At 45.4% G+C, this 25,555-nt stretch overlaps 1 protein-coding gene across 1 annotated transcript in view; it reads right to left on the reverse strand.

Annotated features, from left to right (window-relative positions):
* The window catches only part of LOC310783206 (transmembrane protein 132C), a gene marked incomplete at both ends in the record, with an annotated part of 167,185 nt that overhangs the window by 54,989 nt on the left and 86,641 nt on the right, over positions 1-25,555 (reverse strand). Inside the window, one exon of the mRNA XM_083644007.1 lies at positions 23,489-23,632. Within this exon, the coding sequence (XP_083500133.1) occupies positions 23,489-23,632 (144 nt within the window). The remainder of the gene's footprint in view (positions 1-23,488; positions 23,633-25,555) is intronic.

The raw sequence follows: 25,555 nt of genomic DNA on the forward strand, positions 1-25,555 counted from the left end.
TATACATGCATACAGCTCTAGGGCTGGTACTCGATACCTTTAAGGTAATGTACTGAAATAGCCCAGTTACAAGTAGTATCGAAACTTCTCCAGTCAAACGATGCCTGCATTCAATCATTTTTGTACACAGATCTGTATGGTTTTGCTCGCAGCCAATCACGGTAAGCGTTCTTCGTTTCAATCACGGCAACCGTTCTTCGTTTTTGCGATGTGATTGGCTCACTACCGCAGCAGCTACAGCCCATACAGTCTGTGGTGGTGAAGTCGAGCGCGGTGTATGTAACGGAGTTGGCAGTTCAGCATGCCGAGGTGCCACCAAAACGTTCAAAAGTATGCCTATGGATCAAATGAAGTCTCTATTCGTATTGGTATCACTTTAAGGGTATTGGTACTGGTATTGTAAAAACATTTAATCACTTTTTTCTCTCTCGATTTTTCTCCCATTTTCTCCACAATATTGTACTGTACTTGGTCAATGCTGGCCCAGTCTTGCTCCACCTCCTCTGTCGATCTGGGGAGAGCCCTGACAGTGAGGAATTTCACCAGCAGGACGTAGTGTGTGCGTGGGAGGCTGACCCTATTCCCCGCAGTCCCCCTCCCACACAAACAGGCGCCCCAACCGACCAGAGGAGGTGCCCAGGTGCGGCAACCAGGACCCACCGGCTTCCCATCCACAGACACGGCTAATTGTGTCTGTAGGAGTGTCTGACCAAGCCGCAAGTACCGCTGCCGGGAATTGAACCCGGGTCTCCGCGGCACGAGTGCTTTTACCCAGACGCCCACCATACAGCCCTACATACAGCCCTACATACAGCCCTACATACATACAGCCCTACATACAGCCCTACATACAGCCCTACATACAGCCCACCATACAGCCGTACATACAGCCCTACATACATACAGCCCTACATACAGCCCTACATACAGCCCTACATACGGCCCTACATACGGCCCTACATACGGGCCTACATACAGCCCTACATACAGCCCTACATACGGCCCTACATACAGCCCTACATACAGCCCTACATACAGCCCTACATACAGCCCACCATACAGCCGTACATACAGCCCTACATACATACAGCCCTACATACAGCCCTACATACAGCCCTACATACGGCCCTACATACGGCCCTACATACAGCTCTACATACAGCCCACCATACAGCCGTACATACAGCCCTACATACTGTACATACAGCCCTACATACAGCCCTACATACAGCCCACCATACAGCCCTACATACAGCCCTACATACATACAGCCCTACATACAGCCCTACATACAGCCCACCATACAGCCCTACATACATACAGCCCTACATACAGCCCTACATACAGCCCACCATACAGCCCTACATACAGCCCTACATACAGCCCTACATACAGCCACCATTTCCATGGATACTTACACACATGTGGAGGGCTTTGAGTCACTAAGTAAGTAGACAGCTGAGGTGAAGACAATTCAAACTTGTGTCAAAGTAAAGCAGAGGAAACTGGAGCACAAAAGCAGGTATGGTAATTCCATTAGTGCCTTTATACTCTAAAGAGGCCTTCCCAGTGCGCTGTGTTCCTGTGAAACGACACGCGAGGCGAGGAGGGGGAGGGGGGGGGGACGCGGGAGCGAGATAGAGCAAAGGTAAAGGGGGTACGGGGGAGTAGGGGGAGCAAAAGCCCCCTCAGAGGGTTATACCCAACGGGGTTTTTCAATTGTGCCTGTCCGGAATAGAACAGAGAGATAGCGACAGGAGAGGAGGAAAAAAGAAGGTGTAAACTCGCCCCCCGAAACACTGTGAAATAAAGGCAAGACAGGAAGGAGAATAATAGTGATAAATGTCAGCGAGGTGCAGCTGCCTCCGTGGCTTTGGGAGGTTCATGGTTATGCAGTGAGATATATACTGTGCCGCGTGGCCACAGGGGAGATGGATAGATCCTGTGTAAAGAGAGAGAAATCCCTCAAACACAGGCCGGTTAAGATAAAGCTGGAGAAGAGGAGGCTGGATGTACTAGACGGGAACACAAACAACATATAAACAACGACAACGATGGAGATAACACTTTAAAAAAAATGTGTCTGCACTATTTTGGCAAGGAAAATGTTGTTACTTTCTCACAAACACCGTGTGATTATACAGGAGGGCAGCTTTCCATTTGTGCAACAGTCATGAAACCGGCTCAACAGAAAATTTCACTTTATGTAAGAAAGTAAGTAAGGAAAACATCCAAATTGGAGGATTCCCCCCCCCCCCCCCCCCCACCCACCGCAGCCTGTGAGAGCTGCTTCTATCCTCTCCAGGATGTAGAAGTATAAGAACCCTTCTCTACAAAGTGCTACTTGATGGCAGCCCACAGCCACCATGCAGCAGCACCCAACATTAACTTGTCAATGTGACATTCAGAACAGCACCAATTTTACATTAGTATTGCTGCATTCATGTGGCGTCAGAATGATCTTGAAAAAAAAAAGAGAGAGATTCCGACTGGGAAAATTCACGAACGGACGCTCAAGTCGGAAACAACAACTCGGAAACTCGACTTGACGACATATACGCAGAAACATGGCGGACGAAAGTACGGTAGATGCTTTGTTGATGGTAAGAAACTTGCTCAGATGTCATTTGTAATATATGTATTAACATTAGTTGCTGACCACGTAGAGTGACCTAGATTATTTAGAAAAGTTAGCATTAACCCCCCGATTTGGTTTCCACATTCTGATCACTCCGACACCACAAGCACATGAACACACCGACGTTGGAAGAACGACTTGCCAAGTCGGAAAATCAGAGCATCCGAGGAGCACATGAACGCAGCATTAAATTTGAATGCAAGCTGACTGCGGACATGCGTTTGTGTTGGGCACGTGGGCTTATTATGCATGCAATGCATGTGTGTGTGTGTGCGTGTTTTTGAGTGTCTGTGTGTGTGTGTGTGTGTGTGTGTGTGTGTGTGTGTGCTGTTGTGTGTATGTGTGTTTGTATGCCTACGTGCGAACAGGAACCCTGCATTTCAAACGTGTCAAAGTATTTCCTACATGAAGGCTGCAATGAAAAGCTGGTGATAGGATCACGCGGGCCAGAGCATCCCTCATGTTGCTATCATTTCCTGCAAGATACTAAACCAATACCTTTGATTTATGGCGTGTCAAGCGCCGTTCATTTGGATCACTCTAACCTCGCCGAATAACAATAGAAGAAATAGCAAACTGGGACGTTATAAGAAGCTCTCTGTTAAGTGTGACGGATACAAAACCTTCTGCTACAATGCATTTTTCATTTCAGCATGAATCCATAAACACATTTCACATTTTTGGCATGCACAAATTGTTCTCAAGTGCATTCTAAAATGCAAGGCCATCAAATAATTTACTGAGCATGTCCAGTACACTTTGTAGCCTCTACAGGAATACAAAAAAAAACAAAAAAAAACGCCTCAAAGTCTCTAAGTGCTATCGTATTCTGTTGGCGAAATCTGAACTTTGAAATTACCCCTGAAGCAAGTCCAGAGTTCAAGCTTTTATTTCTTTTGGCTGCCTGCGTCACAATGGAAATGGCTCAAATGACTTACGTGTAACCATAACCGACTAACCGCAGCCTTTAAAATCAAGTGTGTGTGTGTTTTGCAGGAGTGTCTGCAGTTCATTATTGTCTACCTGGCTGCTGCATGATATAATTACAGTTAAGACATGTTTGCGAAAGAAACAGGTGTTCAATATCAAACCGCCATGTACTTTCCGCTGAACAAGAAATGTAGTCTGAAAAACTCATTTCCATTCATCTTATTCTCCTGGAACATGTACAAAAAGATTTGCCAATTAGATTTTTTGAATAACGTACAGTGCCTGAATTAAAAACCCACTTTTAATATGCATCAAATTTCGTTTTTATAAATGAATAATTTGTTCTTCATCACTTTCTAACGCGGCACACAAAGAAAGCGCTGAGTACTATTAATTATACAATTCTAATGAACCGTGGGGACAAAGCAAAGGCTTGTGGCTTGTGTGTATCAAACCCAAGAAGGGGATCAAATCTCCGATTAGCCTAACAGTGCTCTGCGGCATTCATCAGCTAACTGGTCAAATATGCAACTCCCACACACGCTCATTGCTCGGTCTCCTAAGCTGGTCTGGCTCACTCACTCCCCATCCCCAAGTCATGTCTGTCACACACGACATGACTAAGGCCATGTTCAGACTAGGAGGCCAACTCTGATTTGTTAACTTTAATGACCTATTAATGATTCTATCCAGATTGGTTTTATGAGTCTGGACGCTCCAAGTCTGATTTGTGTCACTTGTCCCAAACCACATATGGAGGTAGTTTCCAATCTGCTTTCGATTGATGTGACTTCAGTGTGGACGCGCTGATCACCCAAATCAGATTTGAGAGTCTTTTGCAGGGGGTGGGGACTTGAAGACCAGAGAGCAGACATGCAAACACTGCCAGAAACATTGTATGTTGGCTCATTCTATCTGGACACACAGATCCGACTTGCCCAAATCAGATTTGTGGCAGTGCAGACACACTCCCAAATCAGATTTGGGCAACCAATCAAGATAATGATGATTAATGACTTTAGCAGCAAATGGATTTGCCTGTAATGTGAACATGGCCTATCGCACACGGGGGAAAAGAATAAAATAGTCTACTGTATCTACATGTGTTTTTATCTAAACATTGCCATCTATGCCTTGAATTTGGACACAGGGACACGCAAGGGGAGTTCTTGCAGTTTCTTTACTTACACCCATGCTTTTACAAAGCGCTTATACTGTCACTTCCACGGACATGTTTCAGCTGGTGTATCGCCTGAAATACGAAAGTAAAAAAAACAACAGCAAAATCTAATGTAAGCGGCACCACTGCATCCAGGGTTCATCCGCATTCATGAAAAGGGAATATTTGGAGAGAGCTACTATAGACTTTGTAAGGAGGCAGCCTCGCATGAGCTGAGAGACTTTCTGTCGAGCGGGGAGATTGTATTGTTTAATCAAATCCTGCGGCGAGACAGTGGAAACAGCAACACAGTCAGGCTAGTGAAAAGTCAATTTGTCCGGGGGGGATACTGCATGGCGAATAGAAAGGCAAGAGAGGAGAGGCTTGGTGGATTTAAAGGGTAGAGGAGTGTCAGGAGGGGGAATCCCATTATTATATCGGTTCCCTGCTCCAGTCCACACACGCTTTGCAGGGGGACCGCGGCGTGCTTTGCAGGGGGACCGCGGCGTTCTTTGCAGGGGGACCGCGGCGTGCTTTGCAGGGGGACCACGGCGTGCTTTGCAGGGGGACCGCGGCGTGCTTTGCAGAGGGACCACGGCGCGGTGCGGTCGGTGTGCCGGCCCTCGGCACAAATGGCGACATATCAATTCCCAGACAACAAAACCTCATCTGGGAGTTAATGAAATGCTCCATGCCAACAATTGTCTAATCAAAACTAAATGCTTTTCTACAGTGCAACATCGTTAGAGTCCATCAACTCAAGTGGGCTCCATGGTGTAATGGATCCCTAATGATGGTAGTTATCATCGCCGGTGCCCTCGGACCTCTTTGCATCACACATCACTTCCCCAGTCAGCTGCACTAGACCAGTCTCATTCATAGTGAATCTATCTCAAAAGCTAATTGCAATATCGCAAATTGCTCCTTTTTCCCCACTCAAAAATCCCCTCACATCGAAGCAGGAGGAGGGGGGGGGGGATAAGATAAGAGACGTAAACCACCAGATGCCCTGCAGACAGATAACTCATCCGCACACTAGGGGGCAGCAGACACTGAGCCCTGGGGCAGTGCTGCTGATGCCTGTGCAGATAAACTGATCCTTCCCCCAGGTGTGGGTGATGTGCGGGTGACATCATGCGAGTGTGCGGGGCCTGCCCTTGCACCTGGAAGCGCTGTGACAGTGGGAGTGCCTGTCCTCCACCAAACTCCTTAAAGACCCACAAAAACCCCGGGCCCTTTTCAGCTCTGCCCGTCGGCATGGCAACAGAACCTGGAGAGAACACACAAGAGCCATTGAGCAGAGGGGCCCAGGGTGTCTGATCAGCGGCCCGCCTACTCTATCACAACCTGGGCTTCAGTGGCAACCGAACCGCCCCACCCGTACGATGCAAAGAGGGTCAGTTCTGGCTCCCCGAGATGCAAAAGGTGAAAGAACCAGGGATGGAATCAGCTTTTGATCTCAGTATTAGAGCCTGCTAAGGTTGTCAAAAGTATAACATTTGAATATGATACAATACTCATTTGCAACAGTACTGCTTTTTCCCTCCCTATCATTGGTGGGGTATCTGTTACTTCAACAAGCTGAAAGTGTTCTGATAGGCTGATGACTAGAGCATGGGTAATCTGCTGTGTAAGTGCAAAGTTTGTAATGAGTTTTATCGGGCCTAAATGATGGAGAAGCGTGCGTCTGTCCGCCCATCTGTCTTCGTTTAGTTTTATGCCTCTTGACGCACTCTCATATTATCCCACCTGCAGTATCGGAAATGGCATTGAGTATCGAAAATTTCCTTGGTATCGTATCGAAATGAGAAATTCTAGTATCGTGAACAACGCTACAGTAGAGCATGTGTTGTCCCAATCAAGTCAATGGCAAATAAGGACAACGCAGCCAGAAGTCTAATTTGCCATTAACAGCAGAGTCTGATCTGCGCCAGGCAGCATCTGATGAGAGGAGTCTGCTCTGTGCCAGGCAGGATCTGATGAGAAGCAGTGCAAAGAACCAAGCAGAAGGCATTCAACCTCAAGTGTTGACAGAAGACAAGACCTTTGGCTATAGTAGCGCGCACACACACACACACACACACACACACACACACACACACACACACACACACACACACACACACACACACCAGAGATGGGGACTTGGACTCAAGTCGCACTAAAGTCACACACACAGTGACTTGAGACTCATCCTCAAAAGACTACAGACTCGACTCGGACTCGAGATTCTGGACTTGTTAACAATTTGTATTTGTTTATTTATTCCTATTTTTGGTGCATTAACATTAAGGAAATGCCGCGCGCACGCACACACACACACACACACACACACACACACACACACACACACACACACGCACACACACACACACACAGTCACACACTTAAATGTATATAAATCTACGCTGTCTCTCTTAGAAACATACCTAGACACCTCGCCATTTGTGATCATTAGGGTGGAATTAGTGGCGAGGAAGTGCTGCGGAGGCAGGCTGAGTGAGAGCGTGATTGCCTTGTGCGTCGCAGCCTTAATGCAGTGTCCCACAGCCCCGAGGTGTGCGAGGTAGAAGTGACGGAAAGTCGTCTGCAAAAGAGTCAACTCCGCAACTCCCACCTTCTTAGGAGTCCTGGAGAGATCCTGGCTGTTGATTCAGCGACTCGCAAATGAATGCAAAACACGCACACGCGCACGCGCACACACACACACACACACACACACACACACACACACACACACACACACACACACACACACACACACACACACACACACACACACACACAGGCACACAGGCACACACATACACACACACACACACACACACACACACACACACACACACACACACACACACACACACAGGCACACACATACACAGACACACACACACACACACACACACACACACACACAGGCACACACATACACACACACACACACACACACACACACACACACACACACAGGCACACACACACACACACACACACACACACACACACACACACACACACACACATACACACACACACACACACACACAGGCACACACATACACACACACACACACACACACACACACCGGCTTCTCCTGCACATGTTGACAATCGCCTTTAGCCTCCCTCGCTTCTCGCACGCACCTGTTACTAAAGACTGCTTACCAGGTGTGCTGAGGAGAGGATTAGTACATCTGAAACGCTATAGAAACAACTCTTTGCTTCCGCTATTCTTACACTCGCTTGCAAATTCAAGGCCGATTATACAAATGATTGCTTCTACATGTCAGGCTAATGCTAATGCGTCAGCAGTCAGTTCAATGGCTGCGTTGTCATCAAAATGGTCAATTTGCGTCCACTTTGAATGATGCGGTGATGATTTAACTGCCCAATATTGTGAAAACACAGTTATCTGATTACAGACTCGCTGATATTGATATTGTATATATGGACTGTGGATGAGAATAATAGCTTATAATACACTCTGTAGATTGGGGGGGGAATCCATTTAACTTCATTATGCTCTATATTTTTGAAGTTTTCCTTGACAGCACAGGTGCATGCTGAAGGTCTACTGCAGTGATTCCCAACCAGGGGTATGTGTAGCCTACCCTTAGGGGTACCTGAGCAGCTTGCAAGGGGTACTTGGAAAGATTGGGGATAGACCCTTTTGACGGGGGCCATTTTGTGTCGAAAAGGCAGGGTAAACACACAGGTGCAAATAAAACACTAATGAGGGTTCAATCATGAGAGACTCGTAATATAATTTTAACAAACTTTATTGAATCAGAATAGACAGTTTGAGTATGGCGTATGACTCCATGATGTGACGCTCCTCTTGCTTATGAGAGAGGGGCGTCAGTGCTGTATGAGATAGGACATCCCCCCGGTGGTGATCTGGGGAGGTGGTGGGATGAAGCTTTTTGCTCTGGAGATGCTGGATGAATGCGTGATGCTGACACAAGGTGAGTGATGACTGCACAAGTGTGATTTAAGCTGTGGTGATGGGGCTTTATATAGTACCAGGAGAAGGGCATTTATGATGTCATAACTGATGTCATTTATGATGTCATAACTGATGTCATTTGGGAGAAGGGCATTTATGATGTCATTTATGATGTCATTTATGATGTCATTTGGGTTATGACAGCATGGGGTGCTCTATTAATGCCTTATTTGGTCTTCCATGATTGAACTACAGTCTGCGACTACACTTGTCAACATCCATGATTGGAATTTGGAAACCCTCATTAGTGTGTTGCTTGCACCTGTGTTTACCCTGCCAATTCGACACAAAATGCCCTCTGTGAAAAGGGTGTATTACATTTTATTTCCAAAATGATCAAAAAAACAATTTCAAATAATTGCATAGGTCCATCTCATTATAAAACTGACAACTTTTTTCCAATTGAAAACTGTCAGAATTGTATTAAAGGGGAGTCATTCAAATGATTTCCATTTAATAATCAGATGTGTTGCCTACTAAAAGTTTAATATGAGTTTAATCGAACAAATTTAGGAGAATCATCGACACGCATGAGTGAGGGGGTACTATTGGCATTGGCATGGCAAAAAGCTCAAGGGGTACATAAGACAAAAGAGTGTGGGAAGTTGGGAACCACTGTATATACAGCCTTCTAAAACCCAACGCTGCACACAAGTACTGTTGCACATGTTGACGATCACAAGTCGATTAACAGCAGCCACCAGATAGGCACAGTTTCTGCACTATAGTCAAACCCCCCAGTCTCTTTAGTAAGATTAGTAAACCATTTGGATTCATAAAACCCGTAACACCTTTTGTGGGCACTAGGAACTGCACCTATGGACCCAGATGGCCATTTTCAAACACACTGGAGTGGCATTTTACAGTCTCTCAGCACTCTACCAGCACCTCCTCCCCAGCACACTCCCCCCCGTGTCAGGAGTCCATTTAAGTATTAAGCAGAATTTAGCTCCCCCCACCACGCACCCGTTAATGAGCTCGGTGCTAAATTACTACCACAGCAATTACACTTACATCAGCCCCATTCCCCGCCACACACACACACACAGACACACAGACACACACACACAGACAGACACACACACACACACACACACACACACACACACACACACACACAGACACACAGACACACACACACAGACACACACACACACAGACACACAGACACACACACACACACACACAGACACACACACACACACACACACACACACACACACACACACACCACACCCACACACACACACACACACACACACACTAGGCAAATTCAGACAGGCAATTCCATAAATCAACTTGTATATTTGTAGAAATCTGATGGTGTTAAAAAAATAATAATAATAAAATAAAACGAATTCTGACCAGCGCACATAATAGACACATATATCAGTAGCCCTACAGCAGCAGAAATTCTCATTGATCAGCAGTAAGGGAGTGTGATGCGAGCAGTCTTGGCAGCGGAGAAATTATAAAGCATTTTGTAAGGGAAAAAGTGCCTCCACACACCCAGGGGCCCACGTGCAGAAATGAGACATTGATCCATAATTGGAAGCACTCAGTCATGAAATCTGAAGACTAATTAAAAGAGAGAGAGCCTTAATGGCACACATTTACATATTCAACGCAGCATTCCCAACGTTGCTCACTGTGACTGTGGCTTGAGAAGCTGAGAGATGTCAGATCCCCTAATGACGGAGTGAGTGGGGGACTGAAAAGTCTGCGTCCGTGTCAGAACATGAAGAAGTGATGTCTTCGCCGTCACTGACAGCGAATCATGAAAATACGGTCTTGGCACTCAACCATTGCTTAATTATGGAGCTGCTTTGGCCGCCTTCTCAATGTGACCTCCACCCACCGCCGACGGCTCTCCATGCTTCAGTATGGCCTCGGCTTACCAAACGTCTGTTCAGACGTGTGTGGGAATGCATTACTATACACTCCTTGTGTACAGTAGGTGTGTATCTCTGCTCTGTGTGTGTGTGTGTGTGTGTGTGTGTAGGTGTGTGTGTGTGTGTGTGTGTGTGTGTGTGTGTGTGTGTGTGTGTGTGTGTGTGTGTGTGTGTGTGTGTGTGAATGTGTGTGTTGCAGGCTCTAGGTGGACAGTCTGCTCTCATATGAAACTAAATTACCTATCCATTGGTACCATGTCATGCTAGCTTGTCGGGAAGTTACGCAAAATTTTAGCTATCCACCTTATTTCTAGCTGCCATGATGCCTGATGGGTGCTTCTTCCGCTTCCGGTGTAATAGACTGTTTTACAGTCTGTGGTTTTAACTTGACAAAAACTAACGGCTTCCGAACGGAGCAAATCACTAATCAGGTCCAGCTTGGCAAAAATCTCGTCGATAAATATCCCTTTAAGAGCGCAGTGCATTCATGGGTAATCGCCTACTGTGGCTAATATTAGCCGCTAGTTAGTTATGTTACATGGCAGTAAAACGCCACTGAATGACCAAATTGATATAACTTTTAACCATTTCGGGCAAAACCGTTTCCATATGGACCCATCAGCGTTGGTTAGTTGTTTATAACGTGGCTGGCTATATTTCTAACGTTCTATCTATCTATCTTTGCACACTGAGAATACTGGGAGGCAGGCCATAGCATCTCTGTCCATGATTTGATTCGACAGTTCTGGGCACTGGCGTTGGCGTTGGCCAATCCTGGCGTGTTCCACCCCCAAATCGATTGTGTTCTGGCGCAAAGCGAGTGGCTTCTAGGACGAACAGGCTCTCTGAGCCGCGCGCCACTAACGTTATTTTAGAGCAGCGCAGTAAATACAATATTCCTGGAACGCGAGTTTAACAAAACAGTTACATGTCCTCTGCATTCTACATCAAATAAAGACATTACTGTTTGTTTTATTTGGTATGTTACATACTTATTGGCCAAGTTATGTTCAATTCAGCCAGGGTACAAGGGAGTGCAGATCTTTTCAAATCAAGTAGAATACCATTTTAGGAAATGGCAAGCTGCAACAATAAGTCATGTTAAACCGGAACTTGTACCCACAATTATTTTTTACAGTGAGGCATTGAAAAATAAGGTGGATAGGGAAAAACTATTTTCAAATGGGTCCCTTGACCTCTCACCTCAAGCTATCTGAATGGAAATGGGTTCTATGCGTACCCACGAGTCTCCCCTTTACAGATAAGGTAGCATTTTTCGATAGGGTAGCACAAGCAGTTTTCGACAAGGCAGCATAAATCGACGGAACAACGGATCACAACACTGAGTTTCAACAGACCTGCATTTGCCATTTGCCCCCCCCCCCCCCCCGCTAAATGGTATTGATATTTAGTATGGCTATTTCTCCCGGGTATCGGTATCAAAGTCAGACATTCTATCGTGACATCCCTAGAGCACGCGTTGTCCCAATCAGGTCAGTGGCAAATAAGGACAATGCAGCCAGTCTACAGTAATTGGCCGTTAACAGCAGAGCAGAGCCTGCCTGTCTGATCTGTGCCAGGCAGCATCTGATGAGAGGAGTGAGAGAGATCCCATAATTGAGAGGGTGAGTGAAAAGGCTGAGTGTCTCTCAGAACATGAAGGAGCCATGTCTTCTTCACTGACAGAAGAGCCATTGGGGTCTTCAAATGGCAGCGAATCCCCAAAATACGCTCTTGGCACTCAACCATTACTTAATTATGGAGCTGCCTTGGTCGCCTTTTCAATGTGACCTCCGCCAACCGCTTTATGCTTCAGTATGGCCTCGGCGTACCAAACGTCTGTTCAGACGTGTGTGGGAATGTATTACGTCCCCTTTTTGTGTACAGTGTGTATCTCTGCTCTGTGTGTGTGTGTGTGTGTGTGTGTGTGTGTGTGTGTGTGTGTGTGTGGGTTGCATGCTCTAGGTGGAGGGGGGTGACATGTACAAGCTGTGGCATCTCATCTGGAGGTGTGAACATATGTGGTGGCTGTGCCGTGGTGAGGTGCTCAGGGTGCAGCTTCTGATACCCCTGTGGCCGGCTGAGCTGCGTGCCGCCTGATTGCATGTCAGAGCTGGTAAAGAGCTGCTGAACAGGCGCTGCAGCTGCTGTAACGAGTAACTTGTAACCAGTAAGGTAAAGAGCTGTTGAACAGGTGCTGGGCTGCAGTAACGAGTAACGACGAGTAAGGTAAAGAGCTGTTGAACAGGTGCTGGGCTGCAGTAACGAGTAACGAGTAAGGTAAAGAGCTGTTGAACAGGTGCTGGGCTGCAGTAACGTGTAACGAGTAAGGTAAAGAGCTGTTGAACAGGTGCTGGGCTGCAGTAACGTGTAACGAGTAAGGTAAAGAGCTGCTGAACAGGTGCTGGGTTGCAGTAACGAGTAACGAGTAAGGTAAAGAGCTGTTGAACAGGTGCTGGGCTGCAGTAACGTGTAACGAGTAAGGTAAAGAGCTGTTGAACAGGTGCTGGGCTGCAGTAACGTGTAACGAGTAAGGTAAAGAGCTGTTGAACAGGTGCTGGGCTGCAGTAACGTGTAACGAGTAAGGTAAAGAGCTGCTGAACAGGTGCTGGGTTGCAGTAACGTGTAACGAGTAAGGTAAAGAGCTGCTGAACAGGTGCTGGGCTGCAGTAACGAGTAACGAGTAAGGTAAAGAGCTGCTGAACAGGTGCTGGGTTGCAGTAACGTGTAACGAGTAAGGTAAAGAGCTGCTGAACAGGTGCTGGGTTGCAGTAACGTGTAACGAGTAAGGTAAAGAGCTGCTGAACAGGTGCTGGGCTGCAGTAACGAGTAACGAGTAAGGTAAAGAGCTGTTGAACAGGTGCTGGTTTGCAGTAACGTGTAACGAGTAAGGTAAAGAGCTGTTGAACAGGTGCTGGGCTGCAGTAACGTGTAACGAGTAAGGTAAAGAGCTGCTGAACAGGTGCTGGTTTGCAGTAACGTGTAACGAGTAAGGTAAAGAGCTGTTGAACAGGTGCTGGGTTGCAGTAACGAGTAACGAGTAAGCTAAAGAGCTGTTGAACAGGTGCTGGGCTGCAGTAACGAGTAAAGAGTAAGGTAAAGAGCTGCTGAACAGGCGCTGAGCTGTAGTAACTTGTAACGAGTAAGGTAAAGAGCTGCTGAACGGCGCTGAGCTGTAGTAACATGTAACGATAGTGATGTCATAAGAGCAATATCATCTTATGACATCACTAATGATGCCATAGGCACTGATGTCATAGTGATGTCTTAAGAGCAAAATCATCTTATGACATCACTGATGATGAGTTGCATGGCGGCCGAGCCCGCGTAGCGGGCGAGCCTAGGAATCTCGCACGTGTAGCATGCGAGATGCCTAGTGATAATAGAAGGGCGCCAACGATTGCCTGTCACTCTTAGCGTTGCAGCACTGTACCGCAGACAAGAGGATCTGACTGGTGCCTGTGCGTTTCCTTTCATCGAAAACCACCACAGTCCATTATTCTCCCTCTAGTTCTCATCTGCTTGATTGATTCTGCGAGTTACTGACTCAAAGGAGAGCTGCCGCTTTGTGTTCCATGTGCTGCGTCCTTCAATACTCACAGCAGGAGATATGCCTATTTTCCTGTCTGCACACACACCGCTTCCTGTATTTATCTCTCCCAATACTTCCCAATGCTTCTATACTGTTCCCAAGAGCCCAGGGCCAAGCCCTCTCTTAATAGGCAAATAGTTAAATATGTCTGCTGCCCAGGTTAGAGGAGTGAGACAGCTGTGGTGCCAGCAGGTTAGAGGAGTGAGACAGCTGTGGTGCCAGCAGGTTAGAGGAGTGAGACAGCTGTGGTGCCAGCAGGTTAGAGGAGTGAGACAGCTGTGGTGCCAGCAGGTTAGAGGAGTGAGACAGCTGTGGTGCCAGCAGGTTAGAGGAGTGAGACAGCTGTGGTGCCAGCAGGTTAGAGGAGTGAGACAGCTGTGGTGCCAGCAGGTTAGAGGAGTGAGACAGCTGTGGTGCCAGCAGGTTAGAGGAGTGAGACAGCTGTGGTGCCAGCAGGTTAGAGGAGTGAGACAGCTGTGGTGCCAGGCCGGCCGTCTCTTGAAGTGAAATACTCTATGGTATGAAAGCCAATCATCTCCAAGGCCAGGCTGAATTGAGGTTAATTGGAACCAACTGAAGGCCATGGTTCCTTTTTGCCTTTTCCAGTAGATAAATGTACAGACAAAAAGCCCAGCGTGGAGGATTTGAGTGCAATTTGAATGGCGGTATAGAAGACGGGCGGAGGTCATTCACAGTGCACTGTTGTCTCTTCTCGTTCATAAAAGGGAAAACGGAACGAGAGAAACTCAAAGCACAATGCAATGCACGCTGAGTACTCCTTCAATGGATACTACAAGGATGCAATTAGAGGAGAAATGACCAGTGTGTGTGTGTGGCGTGTTTACATCTCAGCCCTCTTTGGCTCTCCGCCTAAGTGCTGCCTGTGGTGAACACAGCACATTGCAGTCACTTTATTCCAAAACAACAATCTTGCTCTCACCACAGGTCTAATTTAAACCAAATTGTGTTTGTCTTTTCGGGAAAACACAAGGAAGCACGTCCGCTAAGGGATGTGGCCATAATTATGTGCATGAGTGCATTGAGGAATAAATCCATGCAGGCTTATGGCGACCATGCTGTGCTTATTTGTGCCTTTTTGTTTCATACTGCAGCATTTTGAAAACAAAACCCAAAAGCTCCTGATCCTTCAGAGGGAGGATCTAGACTAGAGGCAGGGAGGAGCTGGTCTCTTCTATCCCTTTGTCTACTCTAATTAGATCAAACAGAGTGGAGAAGCAACAGATTACATGTATCATGCTATAATAATCTGATTACAAAAATGGTTACTGTAATCAGTTACATTTACTGTACTAGAAAAAACATCAGATTTCAGATATGGTGGATAAGATAAGTGATAATTGATGTGTTTGAAGGGGGGGGGGGGTCAACTTTGATCATTTATAGGCAAATATTTTAACTTGAAAGAATGACACATCATACAAACATAATATTAAAAATTATCATATTAGTCATTTAACTCCATATTTCATAAATTGTGCGGCCAAAATAATCAAAAAGTAACTAAAACTAATGAGATGAAGTTAGTCAATTGGAATTATATATTCATATTACGTTACTGATTTTTATTTTATGTAGGTAGTAATCTGTAAACACTGCTCATGTGTGGCCATCAGTACTGGGGAATGCTATTCCAAGTAACTCATCCTTATAATAAAATTGCCTAGGTGGACGGGCGGGCGGGTGGCGGTGTGTGTGTGTGTGTGTGTGTGTGTGTGTGTGTGTGTGTGTGTCTGTCTGTCTGTCTGTCTGTAAGTCACGTTTTGCGTCACTACAGTATGTGATAAGACAATCCATTACACAAAACAAGAACTGATAAACTGACAAACAAATCCACACACTCTGTTGAAATGGAGAACCATATTTTCAAATAAAGCATGAAACTGATGAGAAGGAAAGAGAGGGGAAGAAATAAAATAAATTATAGCCTATTATAAATGTATATTGACCTACGGAGTAGCACCTTAACTACTACCTGGTTATACCAAGTGAAAAATAAATGTGCTACTTGTTAATACAAAAAACTCTAATAGTGACGCAACACACTCCCAACACTGGTGACCACATTCTAATCCTCTGGGGGATTAACCTCTAAGAGCAGGATATTCACTCATAAACCTTTATAAATCTGAAACACATGAACTCGCTGGGCAACATGCAAGCCTCAATCTGTCTCTGCTCTGGCGCACATCACTGCCTGCCTGCCACATATTTACCACATGGTGCTGGCCACAAATGAATTCTGATTTGACCGAATATATATATATATATTATGTATGGGTCAAGGGACCCATACATATATATATATATATATGTATATATATATATAATTTAATTTTTCTTTTTCTTTCTTTCTTTTTTTTACCAGGGTTACGTTGATTAATTCAGTCCTCTGTCATTTGATGACGTCTGCCCCCATGGTGTGTTATTGCGTTCTGATTGGTGTATTGGGAAAAGTACAGAGAGCTGTGCGCTGGCACTTGACTTCCCCGTATTGTTTCCTTGGCAGTGGAGGAGCAGTCCGAGCGGTCAGATGTAATCTGGGCCGACTGCTGTAATCAGCTGGCTGTCCCGGGGAGACGCTGAATATGCCACATCTCTGCTGCGCTCCTGATAAAGGAAGCCAAGCTACATATCCCTCTCTATTACATCCCATTTGAATGTTCCCTTTCTCCTCATCTTTACATTAACGAACCTAACAACACTCTCTGTGTTCCAGACAGTGTTCGCACAAGCATTGATCGCACGTCATCACTTTATTAAGAGACAAGCACAGAGAGTGAGCAGTGTGGACACACAGTTGTGTATGGGTGCAGGCCCGCCACTGAGGCTCTGGAGAGAGTGTTTACCGTAAAGCAGGCCATCGGGAATAGGGCTGATTCATTATTAAGGGTGTTAGCATTAAGACTGTCACGTTAACAGTCCTGTTTGGCCCTAATGTAATTGGGCCGTTTCATTTCGTCTGTGATTTATGCAGAATATATACGGCCTTAAAGCCTACAGTGTGTGGCTCCTTGTCAGGACTGCTGCACTGCAAAGTAACGTCGCAGGAAAACACTTGATTCATGCAAAAATCAAGATTGTTTAGCACCTCATTTTAAATCAAGCTTTAAATCAAATCAGTAGTGCGGTGATGTCTGTGTACTCTATCAAATGTCCATGTAGGCGACTTGGGGTGATTGTAAAGGTAAATCTATCCTGAAAAGTGCGTGCTCACTTTTGGAATACAATGCACAGCAAAAAAAAAGAGGTAGTAACCCTAACATACATGTCTTTGATGGTGGGAGGAAACCAGAGCACCCAGAGGAAACCCACACGAACACGGGGAGAACATGCAAACTCCACAAAGAAAGGACCTGGGTTCGAAAGGGGACCTTCTTGCTGTGAGGCAGCAGCGCTAACTGAGCCACCGGGCCATAAATGTATCACATAAAATAATAATACAGCCACTTCAAAATAGAGTTAAGAATTTTGGGGGGCCTTGAGGACTGTACAAATTATTTCAGGCACAAGAAAACATTGCAGTAAATGTCAAACCGAAAACAATTATGCTTTTAGAGGTTCTTATTACAGAGTTGAAAATCTTGACAAATTGTGAGGTCCCTGCCAAATCGCACTCCTTATTTCGTGTGTGATTTCTGTCCCACTGAGGTCCTAACCGCTCACTGACCAAACTGGTTTTAAAGTCACGCGTCTTTAAAAGCAAATGAACATACTTTTGTAATGACCTTTTCCACAAGTTTAAGCAGATAGATTTAAGTCACACAGTGTGAGGATCGACAGTGATGAGGCTGTTTGAATTGAAGTGTGACAAAATAAAATAATGTAAGCAATAAAATAAATCCTAATGCTCAACCCCCAACCTGCCCTGCTACTCTGTGTACTCAACTCAACCGCTGTGGGTGTGCGTCTGTGTGCATCCGTGTGTGTGTGTGTGTGTGTGTGTGTGTGTGTGTGTGTGTGTGTATGTATGTGTGTCAGTGTGGCTTGCTGTCCCTCTGCTGGCTGTGAGGGATAAATGAAGTGGTGGCACACAGCGGAGATCCATCTGCAGCCAGACAGTCTTAATGATCGACCACGCTGCAGACATGCCACTTCCACTGAGGCCACCACTTATGGCTCATGACATGCTGAGGGAGCAGGATGGCTTTTGTTTTGAATGGGCTCGCGCTCGCCTTTAATGGTGACAAAGTGAACTTTTCAATCTACCAGAGTGCCCTGCAGCCAATATCAGGTGTACTCTGCCTAACAGTTTTGTGCTTTTTCTATAGGCGCTCACTGTGATTTCTTTGACGTACTGTAGCACCTTCTTTGACTACAGTCTGTCAAAGAACGGAGCGTGCCATTACCCCTTTAAAATATCATGGTAGATAAATCCGGCAGACTTCAGAATTTCTTTGCCAGTAACATTTCAAAAATCATTTGCTTAAAATCACAAACAATGTCCAATGCATTCAGAATCCACAATAAAAAGCTACCTACTTTAAATATCATAACAGAATAGAATAGAATAATATTTGACCGAGTGCAATATTATGATGCATAAGCATACAACTGCCCTCTTACTGTACCTCTTGCACCTAAGCAATCGTAGCACCATGCACTGCTATTTGCTATTGTTTCTTTTCATTGTTTTTTTTTCCTTCTGACTCTATTTCATATTTATATTCCTGTTGCTCTTGTGTGTTTTCTGTTTATTGTACTGTATGCTATGTTTCATATTTATAGACTTGTTGTTTTTTGCATCTCCTCTTATATTGTATGTCCGACCTATATGGAGCCTCCCAGCTGAGTGTACATCTGGGATCTTGAAATAACAGCAGCTGTAAGACAAGCGTTTTCAGTTTAAAGCCCATGGCACACCAATCAAACATTCAACAACAAACACGGACAGACACAGATGTGTGTTTGGTGTGCCATGGCTGTCTGTCCTCGTTTGGAGATGTTTGGTCAGATTCAACATGTTCAATCCTTGTTTGTTTAGCCCATGGCACATCAATCTAAACCAAACCCCGAAAGCTCTTCCTTTGCATCTACAAGTCATACAGATCCAAGTTAAACCAAATCTAGCTGGTCAAATAAGACTGGCCCTTGCAGTGCACACATCATAAGCCCGGAGCTACGGGTTGTGTAGCATATAGGCAACAACAACACGCACAGGTAATCAAGTTTACCCTGCTGGCGAGAAGAAGACATAGAGAAGCAAATGAGATCCATAATGGTTTGACCTACAGCATTATTCACCCACCTACATCCTCCCATCCTCCACGAGCGAGCAAAGAGGAAGGAGAGGGAGAGGAGGTGGGGCTGAGAGTGGAAACATCAGAGTGAGTCTGAAAAACAAGATGACAGCTCAACAGATGAGATGGCTACAGTAGGTCTAATCCCCTTCCAGAGGAGCTGCATTAAAATAACTCGCAGCGCGGAGGACGAGGCACAGGAGAAAAAGTGGACCATTGTAATCTATTGTATAGGCATCGTGGGGCGTCTTTGGTCTTCTCTCTGAAGTGACTTTGACAGCTGGGCCGGGGGATTAACTAGCAGTCCATCGTACATGGCCCAAACAGCAGGGATTAGACTAAATATGCTGCATCTCTTGTCATTGAAATTAATAAAAAGGGATCTTCAGCACAGCTCTTACACATGTGTATGATAGAGAAGGTGAGGTGGTGAGCCAGAGCACAGGATCTTCACCACAGCTCTTATACTGTATACATGTGTATGATAGAGAAGGTGAGGTGGTGAGCCAGAGCACATGATCTTCACCACAGCTCTTATATACATGTGTATGATAGAGAAGGTGAGGTGGTGAGCCAGAGAAGAGGATCAGCTCTTATATACATGTGTATGGTAGAGAAGGTGAGGTGGTGAGCCAGAGCACAGGATCTTCACCACAGCTCTTATACACATGTGTATGATAGAGAAGGTGAGGTGGTGAGCCAGAGCACAGGATCTTCACCACAGCTCTTACACATGTGTATGATAGAGAAGGTGAGGTGGTGAGCCAGAGCACAGGATCTTCACTACAGCTCTTATATACATGTGTATGATAGAGAAGGTGAGGTGGTGAGCCAGAGAAGAGGATCAGCTCTTATATACATGTGTATGATAGAGAAGGTTAGGTGGTGAGCCAGAGCACAGGATCTTCACCACAGCTCTTATATACATGTGTATGATAGAGAAGGTGAGGTGGTGAGCCAGAGCACAGGATCTTCACCACAGCTCTTACACATGTGTATGATAGAGAAGGTGAGGTGGTGAGCCAGAGCAGAGGGAATAATAGCCGCATAAGGAGTGAGACTGGCTCCAGAGGGGAGGAGGAGCCAGCTGCTAAGTTTTGCTGCTCACTGCTGCAGTTTGCTGAAAGCTCCTCTTTAGGTTGTTCAGCTTGCTGCAGCAGAGTGCATTAGATACTGCAGGCCAGGGGCACATTATGATTAAAGGTCAAGACTCAAGAGTTAAACTTGGACAACTTGAAATTGGCCAGCATCTTTGCACAAAGTCGTTTCTTTGGATCTTAAAGCGGAATTCCATCCCCGGTGTAATGTTTCAGTTTTTAACATGCATTTATTTCCATGGGAGTTCAGCAAACTGCTGACATCAGCTGCCACAGAGATCCAGAGTCACGATTGGCACTCAGCCTCATTTTCTAAAGTTACATTATGAGAAGCTACTCTCAAATCATGCCTCAAAAGTTTGAGGTTCTGTAAAGCAACAAGGAACCTGAGAACAAGGGTGGTTTCCAGCTGAGGGTTGATGTTCATAAATGAATGAATAACGTATTGTTTATTTGATGTGCTTGATGTGGGATGAGCTCGCTAAGTAACAAATGACTCCATGGAGCAAACACATTCTGGTGCTTGAGATGCAATAGTGCATAGTTTCCTACAGGCTATAAACAGCATGATTTTAAGACTAGGCTCTCAAAACATAATGGAAGTGAATGGAGGGTCAGAAAATGCAAAAGGGACTACAGTATGAATTCCCGCAGCAGCTGATACTTATAATTAACTGCTTATGAAGTCAAATAAAGCTAAAAGAAAAAAAAAGAAAATGTGAAACCATCAAACCTGACATTAAGATTTGAGTATTATAACAATCAACATCCAGCATGCAACAATTGAGCTACTAGTCTTGCTCATAAAATGTAATATTGTAATATTGGGCCATGAATTATGAGACATAGTTTTAGTATCACCAATCAATGCAACATTTTCTCATTTTACAACGATGGCAATCCAAAGGCAATCACAGTTATCTTTGTTTTATGTGCAGCATGTAGGTTTATAGTTGTTACACTACCATTATGTCTGTTATTGTATACACTAATTACAGCATGTACTGTACAACAGATTACTGAACTGACAATTCAAATTACATACGTAAATAACCCCACAGCACTTTGAGTGCAAAGTTGCAGTTACAACCTCAAGTCTTCAGCGTCCTTAGAATCAGAATCACTTTCATTGCCACAGTAGGTAATCAGATTACATATGAGGAATTTGACTTAATGTAAGTATACAGCGTAGCGATCACATCAATATTCAGAAGACCAAAAAATCGAGCTAATTGGCCAAGTGAAACGAAGGAAAAGGAGCAAATAAATAGAGCTTCCCAATCCCCAAATCAGTCTCTAATCCATAAAATTACACCTGTCACTAGAAAGTTAGAGTTATTAAAACTACTTCCTGATCCGCGGAGGAAAAACCATTAAAATGCACAAAGGCCTTCAATCTGCGTTTAATTAACACAGCAACCTTTTTTCCAATGCTGCCAATCACTTCGCTATCTGCCAGATTAGTGGAAGGACGTGCATACAGATAGGAAATGACCAAAACAACTTTAAGATGAGTTTAAGGACGTGCATACAGATAGGAAATGACCAAAACAACTTTAAGGCTATATGGCAGACGAGCAAATAAATATGCTAATGGCGAAGGCGAGACAGGCAGAGGAGGAGAAAGTGAAGAGGGAATATAGGATATTGCAATGGTCTATTAACCTTTTCCTCCCCACAGCAGTCTCCAGAGACATACCCCATGGTGCTTATTCAAGTGTCATTTGAACATCAGTTAGCCATTCCCAAAGTGCATTTCAACCGCTGTGTATCTCCTGTGAAATGCCAGTTCCGCATTTAGCGGCGGCACTTATAAGAAATGATGGTATTGTTAAAGGAATACACCGGGGGGGAGAGTGGCCCTTTGGCCAACGGATCATTCGCTCCAGTGCTCCATGGTAACTCTTTAGCTCAGTGGTTCTCAGTCGTGGTCCTGGACTAAAGAGCTGCTGGTGTTCTATCCTATCAGCGAGTTACACGTACTTGCATTCACCTTTGAATCCCAGGTGTAAAACAGTCCCTGATTAGATGGCTAGAATAAAAACCAGCAGGGCGGCGCTCTGGGTCCTGATGAGCAGGAGTGAGAGGCACATGTGCTGAGTAACAGTGGGTGACTCACATTTTCTCAGAAAGAAAAAGAAAAAAAAGGACTGAGCCCTTGCAGTATCGCTAAAGCTCAATGGTAGGTAATCTCAAATGATATACTGCCAAGTCTGGCAGTTTTAAGTAGGAGCAAATTTACACAAAATATGATATAAAAATATCGGCAGCTTATAAAAATAAGCTGTCGAGGATTAAAACAAACACAAGAAAGTCCGAGGACTTACTGTATTCCCATTGTGGTCCTCTTTCATAGTGTAAAATGGCAGATCGAATATGCCAGTGTCAACAAGAATGACACCAGCTCACCTGGAGTCACAAATAAACCCTGACTAGTCAATACCCAGGGATGTGCACTGCACACGGCACCACAACACCATGCAGACTTTCCCAAAATAAAGTTGGGAAAATGGAAAAATCCGCTTCGTCAGTCCCTGCCTATGCCAATGCTCAATGCCCACGTGCAGTCTGAGATTGATTGGCCGACCCGTTGGGGAGATAAATGGATTAGGACAAAAGGACAGAGTTTTCCTCATTCTCTAGTAGGAGTCTATAGTAGGCTATATCAGCTATATTGTGTTAATGATATTAAAACTTTAAAATATATGAATCTGCAGGCCACACACCCGTGCTTACTTTGGATAATGCTGATCATCATTACCACCGTTCAACAACATAGTGTGGAAGTGTTTGCATGGAACAGATCTACCACGGCCACATGGATGATTTTGGTGTCTGTGCTTTCATCAGTTAACTAGTAAGGTCTCCCAAAAAGATGTCTTCCTTGGAAGGGAAGCAAGTTGTGTGCTAACTAACCTTTGATCGTAGCCGGACTCTTTCCTGCGGCAGTGGAGGGTGACCACTCGGTGGCCCTCGCTCCTCACGTCCTGGCTGACCATCCACTGGGTGGGGTTGCTGGGCCGAGCCCCCAGAAACGTCACCCCCTCTTTCAACTTCACCCTGCCGAGGAACAGACACAGAGACACGTTTCAGAGCGTTAGTAAAAGGCAGCGTGGTTCCCTCTTTACACATGTGGCACTACCAAAAAGAGCTTTAATTCAGCGGAGTCATTGAATGCGTCCAGCTGATCCTCGCGTGTCAGCTGGTCCTCGCGTGTCAGCTGGAGCCAGAAAGACAATGAGAGATATTCTTTTGGTGATTCTTGATGGTGCAGGGAACCAGATGGTTCCCTGCACCATCACCGCTTTTCTTCAAAAGATGCCCCAGCTGATCACAATCTTTGTGTTTCCTCAGAGGAGCATGGGGCTGTTTGATGCATGTGTGCTACACTGTTGCACACATCGATCACTTAATCAATCAATCAAAATACACACAGACAACACCTGCTACTTTATTGTGTCATTTTGCAGCAGCATGACAAATGCACATCCTAAACAGTCACGACAAGTTTTAATTCATAACAGTATGTCTTTGAGGTGCTGCTGATGTACTGTAGCAGTGTTTCCCCTACCATGCTACAGGCCTGGCGGGCCTGCCAGGCCAACGACGCCCCCGCCAGGCCAGGAATTTTTCTTCGTTTTTTTTTCCTGCTCTGCCCAAAATTTCAATAAACCTTTATGCCATATTATTGCAATACAACAATACTGGTGTTGACAGTGTTGACAGTAACAGAAGATGCCAAATCATTCAAAACAATAAGCATTTTGCTTTTAAGAGCATCGTGCCAGCGTGCGGTGCTGTTCCAAAACGTGTCAACATGTGTCGTTGCCTGGGAAACGCACATCCCATAATACAACTGTTCGCATCGCATCCCATAAGAGTATGATGATACTTGGGACGCCATTGTGAACATAGATGCGAACAGGTTAGCTAAAAGTTTTGCGTCGCCAGCGAGGGCCCCCACCGTTGCGGTCAGGGGATGTTTCGAAATCCGTCCAGGCCTGAACATTTTTCTAGGGGAAACACTGCTGTAGTATGAATGAACAGGAGATTTTGTCATTTTTGCTTTGATGTCATTCAGAGAGTAAACATTTCAAATGATAAAAATAGAAGCATCTGGGTGTGTAGAGGTAAAAGCACTCGCCTACGACCACGTGGCGGAGACTCGGGTACAATTCCCGGGAGCGGTACCTCCAGCTTGGTCAGAAGTTCTTACAGACACAATTGGCCGTGTGTGTGTGGGTGGGAAGCCAGTGGGCTATGAGTCCTGGTTGCTGCACTAGCGCCTCCTCTGGTCGGTCGGGGCACCTGCTCGGGGGAGGGGAACTGGGGGGGATAGCGTGATCCTCCCAAGCGCTACGTCCTGCCGGTGAAACTGTCAGGTTAAAAAAAAGCGGGCTGTTGACTGCACATGTATCAGAGGAAGCATGTGCTAGTCTACGGCTCTCCCCAGATCGGCAGAGCGGGTGGAGCAACGACTGGGACAGCAGAGGGGAATTGGCCAAGGACGATTGGGGAGAAAATGGGAGAAAAATCTGTGGGGAAAACTTGATAGAGAAAAATAAAGAAAAAGGAGGGACACATTAGGATTCATCCTTCGTGGTGACTGCTGTTTGCTACCAGATGAGTGTATAAGTGGGATGTGACCCGCCCCTCACGGCGCTCTCTCTCCTCTCCCTCATCACCAGTAATAGATTCACTCTCTGTGAAAAGGACATTATGAAAGGGTTTCTTTGACTGCGGCGAGATGACAGCGTCAATGTCCTTGGCTCAGTGGACTACAAAAGGGGTGAAATGTTCGCGGGAATAAGTACAAACTGGAAATGAAATTTTCACTCAAAAGTAATCCATGATATTACAGTATATTCACTCACTGCGCAGAGAGAGAGTGATCGTGCGTTGACATAAAATAGATTTACACTCGTGCTCAAAGGCCTGCGCGATTTCGTCTGAGGGTGACGGAAAATGTCCGTTATTCAAGGG

This window comes from Poromitra crassiceps (assembly GCF_964638095.1).
Source record: "Poromitra crassiceps genome assembly, chromosome: 10".
Classification (NCBI taxonomy): domain Eukaryota; kingdom Metazoa; phylum Chordata; class Actinopteri; order Beryciformes; family Melamphaidae; genus Poromitra; species Poromitra crassiceps.